The sequence below is a fragment of the Lottia gigantea genome (genome assembly GCF_000327385.1).
Source record: "Lottia gigantea unplaced genomic scaffold LOTGIsca_67, whole genome shotgun sequence".
NCBI classification, from domain to species: Eukaryota; Metazoa; Mollusca; class Gastropoda; family Lottiidae; genus Lottia; species Lottia gigantea.
The window spans coordinates 1,666,765-1,678,732 of NW_008710284.1; the positions used below are offsets into that span (position 1 = coordinate 1,666,765).

Here is an 11,968-nt window from a genome sequence, read left to right on the forward strand (position 1 = left end):
GAATTAGTGACTTTTGATTGGTTAATACTATTAACAGGCTTAATTCAAACTTATATACCGTATCAATCGACCAATCAGGGATGCTGATTTAATTTTATTAGCCAGTCCCGTCTAATCTGACAAACATTGGCAAGAATTAGAACTACACAGTGAACTGCTACAAAATGTGCACATCAAAGATACCTTGACAGTCAATAACTGCAACAGAGCAAGCTAAATGATTTCCTGCAGGCAAATTTTTCTTCATTGTCCACTTAAAAGCATCGTCCGCCTTCAGCTGTCTATTTATAAATATAAAATGTGGACGTGGTATTCCATTTCTTTCCTTTCGTTTCTTTGATCTAAACATATTTTTTAAATTTTAATTGCTGTAATCAACTTCGCCATCTTTTCAGCTCGTATTTTTTAATTTTCAGACCGCCCTCTTACGTCAAGACGTAAATCATAATGAATTAAGTACCCTAATTACATATCTATTTCATTGAATTAGCTTCATTCTAGACTAGAACAACCAGAGTAATAAATCAGCCTACAGACTGCAGGGTTGCGTAATATTTCCTCAAGGACAAATACAGTCTGAAATTTTCTAATATTCTAAATAAAAAAAAATTAAATATACTTAAGTTTTCAAAACCATTTCACCAGATAAAATCGTCTGGACATCAAAAGCTTGTAGAATAAAATACTTTAGTCACTGTTAAAAGGTCTTTTCTTACTTCTTTTAATATACAAGTACTAAAGAACAGGTAAATAGTGAGTTACAGCCCTCAGCTAAGTCTCTATTTGTAACCTAGGCCAGTGCTTCTATAAGAGAGTATCCCTTATAACACCTAATACTTGTGACCTAGGCCAGTGTTTCTATAGGAGAATATCTTCTATAACACCTAATACTTGTAACCTAGGCCAGTGCTTCTATAAGAGTATCTCGTACAAAACCTTATAAAAGTAAACGAAAGCATCAAATACAAATTTAACTTTTAGAATGGCCAATCTAAATTCCGAGTTATTCTAATCACATGATTATCGCATGACCACATCGCCTGATACGATAAACCAATAAAAACAGCGCTAAATATCTTGAATAATTAAATAAAGACAGTACACATTCATCGCATGACAATTTCATTTAACTTAAGTCTCCATCTTATTTCATAGCTCTCTAAAAAAATGTTTGGTTTAACGTGTCCATTAATTTTAAAAGTTTACAAAAATAAAAAGAAAACTTTAGTTTATTTCATTTCAGTTTATTTTCTGCTTTAATCGTACTTTTATGGTTTATTTTGTTGGAGTGAGGTTACGAGATATTCAATCAACAATTGCTGATGATCAAAATATCGTAAAAAAGGCAAAAAAACAAAATGACTTTGAATTCAATCACAGTATCTAAGTAAAGGAACTGATTAGCAATGATAAACCAGTCAGTTGATTTAGATCATCAGAATAAAAGAACAGACGGATAAAAAATGGCGGCAAAATGGAAAAAAAAGTCTTACCTATAGTAGTAATCACAGTCAAAGCGAAATAAAAAGATCCTGCAAACTTCCACTGAGTTCCAGCCTTGTACGGAACTGTACGAATTATATTCCAGCGCAGACGTTCAAAGTCCTCGTTAGTGATGTTATACTTTTGCTGTAAGGAATGTTCCTCGTCGTATAGTAACTGACGATTTCCAACTTCCATTTCTGATTCTAACGCGTCAAACACGGCAGCTCCCACTAAAAGATAAGTAAACGTGCAAACGATCAGAGACAAAGTCCGAACGTTTTGCTTCTTCATTGTGTGGGGATACGAAAGTTATTCCCCTTTGATCTTAGCCAAACACATTGAGAGTTCTCTCCTCTTGACTTCACATTTGTATTTCTGACAAATTAACTAAAGGAACCTGATAAATTCGCGTTAAATTTCAAAATTATTCCCCTTGTTTTTTTACAATTTACATTTGTAAGCTTTGTTGGTTATTGCCCTTGACTGAAGTCCACTAAACAGGTATCCATGACAACGCATAGGTGAACACTCAACCAACTTTAACGTTGATTACATCACAAACTTGTTTGAATTTCTTTAAGAATCCACATTAGACTGTTTCAAGTTTTGTACTTTTCTCAAAATTTTCAGCGTGTTGCGTTACCCATTACATCAGATATTTTACTTATCTTCTCTGAGTTATTGCCCTTGTCTCTCAAAGATATCGAATTACAACCTCATTAATCATGGCGGCTCACTTCCAAAAATAATAACACTCTTCTATTTTCAGCACGGAGGAGCTATCGTTTTACGAGTTTCACTCTCGATTTAGAATCCAATACACAACCTATTCGTATTCCTTCTGAAAAACAGAAAAAACGTGTAAAATAATACGGATTAATTCATACAAACACTGGAAATAACACAAATATACATAATATTTATCATTAATTACACAGGAGAATACAACAACAACAAGTTAACATAATAATATCATTAACTATGTTAACTCTCTTAAAGACATGCTGAGTTTATAAACCTAACTGGTCCTCTAAAAGGGACAATTTTAGATATAAAACCTCTTTAATGTGATCTCTACCACTAAATGTCGCTAAAGGATTAATTTTAGATATGTGAACTCTCGAAAAAGAAATGCTGGCAAACACTATATCATATTTAAGCATGTGGACTCTCTGAAAGAGAACGCAGAGTTGACAAAGCTAAATACTTATACAATAAACATTATTAACTATGTGGGCTCTCACAAAAGGTTACTGATGTTGCTTAAGGATTATGACAAGATTGTGGACCCCCCTAAACGGATGTGGGACTAATAATTGATCCAGATGATCTATGGAGAGCAAGACAACTGAATTATTTTCAAGATGAACTAAAGTCTTCAATCTATTATAAAGAAATGATTCCTGTCTACAACCAGACAATCAGTTTTTTACCAGAACAATTTTTAATTGTAAATCATTGTGAAGATCAAACATGAAATAATTCATGATATATGACAGATCTTTTCATGTCTTTAAATCTATTGAGAATATCAAATTCAAAACAATTCTTCAGGAAAACCATTGTTTTTTATTTCATTCACTTTTCAACCTGAGATTTCCACTAGGAATTTCAAACAGAGTTTTCTTTCTATTTCTATTATGGACAATTGTAGTGTCTGTTTGCACTATTAAAGCTAAACATGTTTCAGATATACAATTCTCATCAGGACAGGTAATTTTGGAAATGGGGGTGCCCAAACTGGGCAAAGTAAGTGAACTGAATTGAGGGCTAACTTTCCAATATATGAAAGAATAACGCCCAGCAGTTAGTATCTTATAAATATAACAATTATCATTATCAATAGGTTAGTTATCTGAACATCGCTTAGGGGTTAACTCTGAGAAACAACATGTTTCAGGTTCTGTTCTAATATTTCATTATCAATATACCATAATGCCCTGCAGTCAGTATCTTACAAGTGTAATAATGATCATTATCAATATACAATAATGCCCTAGGACTCAGTATTTATAAATAATCATTATCAATTATCAATATAACCTATAAAATATACTTAATGCCCAGTCAGTTCTGGTAACAGGTGCTTGTCAATAATAACAATAATAACATATACTATACTTATTGATATACCATAGACACTTGATCATTAACTCAATAATAACTCAATACTTGTAATTCAAAATAATGCAATGCAACTTCAGCACTTTATGTTAGTGTTTGTATGTAAAAATCAGGGAGGAGGGAGAGTAAGACAACAGAATTGACTAACAGAAAATGATAAGAAATTTAGAGAGTGAAGAAATGAAAAGTAGAATGTTCTTTTCTACTCTACTTCATTAGCTCTATAAGATACAAAACAGGGATGCCAAAACAGTAACCTATATTTTTCTATTTCATTTCTTGTGTTGTAAGTAAGTTGTCATCTAGTTTTTCTATTTCATTTCATATTTTCTAATTAAGTCGTCAGGTAGTTTGACTGGCATAGTATCAAATTGAAAACGATGATCAAGACGACCTTGTTATATTTCACTATCAGAATTTTTTAACGTCTGTTTCCAGGCAAGCGTTTGATTGAATTATCTTAATGTGTAAATTTTCTCATATTTTCTCATAAGTCTGAAATATACATGATGTAATATTGTCTGTATTCTCCGTGTGACCTGCCAACAATCAAACACTCCTTCTCTTTCTTTAAAATATTTACAAAATATACAACAATGAGACTGTCAATACACGATAAATAATAGTCACAAGTTCTTATTTCAGACAGCATATAAATCAATAGACTCTCTTTCTTTGAAATATTTACAAAACACAACAGAGAGACTTTGAATACAACCTCTGTTGTCTCTGTACCTTTTGTGGAGAGCTAACGAAATGAAATGAAATGAAATAGAAAAAGATATTTTACTGTTCTCAACATGCCTGTTATGTAACTTACAGAGCTAATGAAATGGAATGAAATGAAATAGAAAAGAACGTTCTACTGTTCTCAACATGCCTGTTATGTAACTTAGAGAGATAATAAAATGAAATGAAATGAAATGGAAAAGTTCAACACGACATAAAAATTGCTTTTTCATTTCATCTGATGACAACCAATGTAAATTGTGTTGTACTTTGTTATTAAAGAAGTGAGTTATACCATAATATATCCATTGTGATATTTGTGATATTTAGGAAAACAAGACTATAGTGAAAAATAGGTTGGATGTAAAACTCAATGTAGATCATATATTGATTATATATCAACAGTATGTGTTGTTTATAAACTTAAAAATTCAATAAAAAATCAATAAATTTTAATAATACTAGATATTACTACTGGCAGCTGTTAGCTAGGTTAAAAGTTCACAATATTCAATATTCAATCATTGGAATATTTCATATCATAATCATTTTTTAAGTTTATTGTGGAGTGCCAGGCAGGTGTGCTTACTCTTTTAGACACCTGATACCACTTTTTATTATGAAATACTTACTCACTTATAACTGATATACTTTTTTAAGTGAAAAGTTCATTAAGTGCTACCAATATTTCGTCAATATGTTGTTACGGATTTCAGGTTTCGTTTTACCGTACGGAAGCAAGGGCAGGGGCATGGAAATGCTCAATAATACAATAGCATATATATTCTGAGTTTAATCTCTTTTGTTCTTTTGTAACAGATGATAGATTTGTCTATTCAGCTTTCTTTCAGAGAGTTCACATAGCTTTTGTCAGGGTTAAAAATGAGAGTCCATACAGAATTCAATTAAAATTTCAATAAAATATTGTCAACCTTTTCATCAATGTACACTGTATGGCATTGATTCAACTCTTCCTAGCTGTAACATGTTATTCAAAATAATCGTGGTGGACAACTCTAAGCAGTGCACAATGAGGAAAATTTAGCTGGAATGCTAATTCAACTTAATATAAACTGAAAATAATCTAAAATGTTACCTTTTAAAACTTCTTCGTAGTTTACTCAATTCAACATCTTTTGATTCTTTCAGCAAAACAAGTTGACTAAGACTTCATAAGACATATTTAAATTTAATTTTTAATCCGTAATGTAATCCAAAAAGCTTAAAACCAGCTCTGGTTATTTTTTACCCTTAAATCACTATAGCACTTTTCTAATATATTAATAGGCTTACACATAACTTTAAAATGCTGGAAACATAATCCAAATATTAAGCAAAAACTTGCTAGCTGATCAAAATGAGATTCAGTAGAAAGATATTCCACTTTCCAAGCCACTTTGTAAAATCAATTCCCTGTGAATTTTTAAAAACAACACTAATTGAGTCTTTCTCCTTTAAGTTTCCGGTTAATAATTTTCACTAATGATCCCACAAACTTTTGGTTCACTTCTGCTAAATACCCATAATTCCTTTGATTTTCGTGCGATTTCTGACTACAAAGCTCATATTTTGCACTTGATCTCGATCAAAATCGCTTTTTACGCATTTTACGATACTAACTCAGAATTTTTTCACATTATACTTAAAGGTACATGTATGATCGTTAATTCTACTAACGTTACAACTATTTTATATTTTCACTATACTTATCCATGTTACACCAGTTTAATATCAGGAATTAAGAGCTATAATACCAGTCCTTGGTTACCGTTTCCATACAATACTGATTCTCAGAACCATTCCAGTATCTCTGAAAAAATACAAAATTAACATTATAAGGTAGGTGGGCTTTATGAAAGGGGGTGCCCATTTGGGAAATCAACATTTGCCTCGTACTGTATGTAGACTGTCATATCAGTTCAGCATTTCTATAATTACAGGAACCACAGACATCTGACTAAAAATATGAACCATGCAAATATAAGCTTTTAATGGTAGGATACGCATAAAAATATTACAAAAACTTTTTACAATCCGTTTAATAGATTGTCATTTCTATAATTACAACAAAACAAAACAAAACAAAACAAAACAAAACAAAACAAAACGAATGAAGGTGGATTTTGATATTTACAGGATCTAATAAAATATTTGAATGATGCATATAGAAGCTATAAATGGCCGCTACGCATAAAAACTGTAAGAAATCTTGAGAAAGCGTGTAATGTAAGAAGAAACAATAAGAATTTCTATTTCTCTGTCAGTAATCGATGTTATCTATTGATCCAGGGTGATAATATTTCCGTTAACGTCTTGACAGTCGATTAAACACCATTAAAATATTGACTATACAATCTTAATTATCAATTAAAACTCCACCATAGACAATATAACTACACCATAAACTTTTACATCAGCAAACCCAGGAGCAGATGGCACATTTTTGACAGTTGAAGACCAAAAACATGGCTATGTGTTCAAGTTTTCATTAGCCACACAAGATGGCTTCGATAGATCCCTTCTTCATTGGCCCACATGGTGCAGGACGTAAAACTCCATTCATTTCATTTAATTTTGATAGACAGTATATCGTATTACATGCAGTAGAGTTGTACATCCTTTAAGAGACCCAGGCCAGTGCTTCTATAAGAGAGTTATTGATATAAGCTTAACACCTAACAAAGGTTGCTATTGCAGTCAAGGTATAAGATGAACAGTGGCGTAGGGAGGATTTGGACCATCAAATCGCCCCATCGTCCCTTTTACAGAATTTTAAGGGGTAGGGGGTAAGGAAGGAGTGGAATATTTTCTTAAGTTGAAAGCTGGGGAATACATCTAAAGTGATTTCCCAAGTGAAAGTAGAATAAATATTTTATTTTTTATAGCCTGGGGGAGGGGGCATGGTCCAAATATTACTGCCTAAAGTTGTTTTTACTCATAATATCTTGACATTGTGAAGATGAAGTTTATAATATCTTGATATTGTGAAGATGAAGTTTATAATATCTTGACATTGTGAAGATGAAGTTTATAATATCTTGATATTGTGAAGATGAAGTTTATAATATCTTGATATTGTGAAGATGAAGTTTATAATATCTTGATATTGTGAAGATGAAGTTTATAATATCTTGATATTGTGAAGATGAAGTTTATAATATCTTGATATTGTGAAGATGAAGTTTATAATATCTTGATATTGTGAAGATGAAGTTTATAATATCTTGATATTGTGAAGATGAAGTTTATAATATCTTGATATTGTGAAGATGAAGTTTATAATATCTTGATATTGTGAAGATGAAGTTTATAATATCTTGATATTGTGAAGATGAAGTTTATAATATCTTGACATTGTGAAGATGAAGTTTATAATATCTTGATATTGTGAAGATGAAGTTTATAATATCTTGATATTGTGAAGATGAAGTTTATAATATCTTGACAATGTGAAGATGTGCCTATATGAGCATGTCAAACATTAAGTTAATTTAGAAATAGTACATCCAAACTTGCGTGTCATATAATTAACAAACTGTAGCCTTTATCAGTTTTCAATCTTAACAATGCCACGTTACATGACAAGTCACACAATTGTGATGTTACGCATCACCAGTTTCTGAACAGGCATTATTGATAACCAGCAGATGGCACAGGTCTTTATGCAAATTAGCTTGCACCAAAGTTACTTCGCTTGAGATGTCACCAAAAGATACATGTATCCATGGCAACTAATTAATGTATTGAAACAATCCAGTAACAGAAGGACAAAAATATGTTGGGGGAATAGTTTTACAAACCAGCAAACTCGAGAAACTTGACAAATTTGGATAAAAAATAGGATGGAAGAAAATAGCTTGTCTAATTTCAGAAAAGTAATTCATCTTAGCTTCAATGCATGTCCCGAAAAATATAACATGGTTGATCAATGCTACAGAGATCTATGCTTGACACAATGGCAGTTGTCTGTGGTCGGAATGATGGCTCATTAGATATCATTGTTTGTCACTAAAAGAAGAAATTAAAATTGAATGGAGCCATTATCTTTATTAAAAACACTCAATAAGTCTTTGTTCTTTTAGTCAAGTTCAGATATTTGTGTATTCAGACAAAATTAACAGCTTATATTGACTTAAAGGTGCATTCACACTTCAGCAATCACTAGTTGTGTATTGTTGAGAATAATGAAAGTGGTTATGAGTTCTGAACACAGCGATATGTATTGAGGTGCCATCACACCTCAGCGATTACCAGTTTCCTATAGTTGTGAATAAGAAAAGAAGTCATAAGAGTCGAACGCAACTTTCATGATGAAATCCTGTCTCCTAATGGCTTCAAATATATTAAAGGGATTATAAAGAGGTTCCTACATTTTATATGTGTATCAGTGACACTGATAACATCAATTTGAACCATTTCAATTCTTAATCAGACTTTTTGGTTCTTACAATTCCACTAAAACTAAGTGATTATTACAATATGTCACCCAAATAAATATAATTCTAAAGTCTCTTTAATATCACACAACTGTCTTTTAAGAAAGATTTGAACCCGATGGCGCTGAATGTGTGTTAGTAGAGTGATATATATAGATTGTTGAAATATGATCAGTGTTTGTCTGACTAGAGAGAAATAATTATACAATACTCTTTTATACTCAATCAATAATATACACTAAACTTTCTAATTCTATTAACTAATATATTCAATTCAAATTCACTTATTTGGCTAGACATATTCAAATATGCATACATTTGGCTGGACATACTCAATTGTTCTATGAAATTTCTTTAAATATTCTATGAACTTTGATTCACAATTTAATGTTGTGTTAAATTCGTCTAATGTTCAAACATTTCCCTTGACAAATTAACTTTTCTTTTTATTTTGCTTGACAATTATAAATATTCTATAAACTTCTGCAAAAAAAGCCCTAAAAGAGTATTTATAAATACTGATTGTAACATGTCGTGTGTGTGAGATAATTTCACCTGTTTACGGAAGCCAAGTCTACCAATGAATAGTAAGAAACATTTAAACATTAATAAGTTATAAATACAAGCAGACTGGTGGTATTTAACTAATTCCCTCTTTCTCTTATATCGCTATTTCAACATAATTCATCAAGTCAACTCAAACTTGACATTTTCATCAACAGGAAGTGCTTCAAACACCACCTACAGACGTCTTTCAAAGGACAAATTTATCATTAAAAGACTTTATAGCCATCGTAAGGCATCATTGATCAACGAAAGCACTTGCCAAGGAATCAGATGTGAACTATTGAGTCTTATTGCCCTTGATTTTCAGAAAAACATCAAAATTGGCTTGTGAAAAAGATAGAGACTTCATTACTTTTTATTCTGAAGGAACTTGGTTTGTTTTTGTATATTGATGTGATCTTGTATGAGTTTGACTTTCATTAATATACTATGCACACTTTTTGAGTTATTGCCCTTGAATTAACTTAAAACAAAATCATATTTGCAAGGCAACAGTGGCTGAGTGTTAATCGAAAGCTGAAGAAACTTGGTCTACATCGATAAATAAGATCTAATCGGTTAATGTAAGAGTTTGATTTTGCATGAGTTTCTCGTGAGAAGTTTTAGAGTTATTGGCCTTGGTTCAAAATGGAGTTGAGACTAGCTCTCAAAAATACTGGATCAGAATCAGACCAGTTCATTGCTAGTCATCCTAGAGGATGTATAACATCAACTATCGCTTACACCATAACTGGATGCACCTTTACCTTTTAGTAGAAACATTTTCCACTGGAACTCTATGACCTTCCTGTAAGGTCGTTTTTCCAGTTTGTCGTTAATGGTGAATTAGTGTCTAGATAATTGAGTCTATTAACAAGTCATGATGGATATCAATAGACTAGAATTACCAGACACAATAATTATTGTCTTAAAGACAGACAGCTGTTTTGACAAGCCAAATAGCAGCTTTACATCTTAATCTTCTCATACAGGGTTGTGGATTTGACTTATTCGCCAGTCATGTTTAATTGAAGTTCGGAAATGTCTGGCTGGGATTTTTGCTTATGGAATGATTTCACACAAGCTTAAACCACTCCATTGTGAAGTCAGGGGCTGTCTGAGGGGCCAGATTATTTGTACCCTCACTGATCATTGAGGTGTCAAATGTCTGGTGTGACCCCCCCTCTGACCCCCCCCACCCCCTCCACTCCACCACCCACAGGAAACTGACACTGCCACTGATGATTGAGTTCTAAGATACTAGTGCCCCACCCCCACCTCCCTCTCCCCCACCACCCAGGACATGATGATAAAGGTCAATGTAAACCTTTTAGAGTATAAGTAGATAATAAATGTATTAGAGTTGATGTTAACTGAAGGTTACAAGAGATTAATGGTTAAAATAAGATTTCTACTGATTCTAGTTTAATCAAAATAAATCTCTATTCTTCATTCATTTCATTTATCAATGTCCTCAAATACCATAATAAATACATTAATCTCATTTTACTATTGAAGATGAATAATACCATACAGTGTACAGTGAGGCAAATTATACTAGTATAGCATATTAATCTCTTTACTGTCAAGACTTTTTGTTCAAATACCACAACAGATACGACCTTACAGAGTTTTACATTTTACTATTGAAGATGAACAATGCCATGCAGTGTACAGTGAGGCAAATTATACTAGTATAGCATATTAATCTCTTTACTGTCAAGACTTTTTGTTCAAATACCACAACAGATACGAACTTACAGAGTTTTACATTTTACTATTGAAGATGGACAATGCCATGCAGTGTACAGTGAGGCAAATTATACTAGTATAGCATATTAATCTCTTTACTGTCAAGACTTTTTGTTCAAATACCACAACAGATACGACCTTACAGTTTTACACTCTAATGATAAAGAGTGCATCGATTGTGAGATACAATACCCCAATCGTTAAGGGTACCAAGACTTAAAATACAACAGTCTCCGTTCTATATATATAATATTCAATACAACCCTCACCCCACCCTATCCTGACAAAATACAAAACAATTGTTCTCCCCACCTTCTTTTATTGTCCCTGTATTTATAACATAGTAGTCCCCCTCCCCCCTCGAAAAAATATACCCCAAACCCATAACGAGTACCCTGATCATGAAAATACAATCGTCCCTGTTTAGTATAATATGTTATCAGAATGTCATTTGATCAAGTGGGCATTAACACAATATACTGTATAAAATATTTCCACTACCAATGGCCTTTAGCCCTATCAAGACCATTGTCGTCTTGTAAACCATACGCTCGACTGAGACCATAAGCATTTAGCATCTTTCAAAACGACGGCACTGACTCGTTGTATTACACAATAACCACGGTGCCAAATTACGTTCTGAAAATCCAAGACTTTGGAATTAAATTTCAACAGACCTGTTTACTCTAGGGTAATCCGTCTTCTCAGAATCCGTGAATAAATCCAGAAAAATTCCTAAATACGTGAAAATTGAGTGAAAGTTGGTCAGAAGCATAGAAAATCTGGTATCTACATACTATATTCTAAGAGTTAGCGTGTCGCCGGTAATATTATTGATTAATCCAGAGTCCTGGGCCAGCTTTCATGACTTCCGGTGCCATCGTGCACGCGCTCGC

At 32.5% G+C, this 11,968-nt stretch overlaps 1 protein-coding gene across 1 annotated transcript; it reads right to left on the bottom strand.

Moving 5' to 3' along the window:
* Positions 1-1,383: 1,383 nt before the first annotated feature.
* Positions 1,384-1,785, bottom strand: LOTGIDRAFT_129896 (hypothetical protein; the record flags this gene model as incomplete). The annotated part of the gene is made up of 1 exon (XM_009065078.1): positions 1,384-1,785. A coding segment is annotated over one exon (402 nt), but the record flags the coding sequence as incomplete, so codon positions are not given.
* Between the last annotated feature and the right edge of the window lie 10,183 nt (positions 1,786-11,968).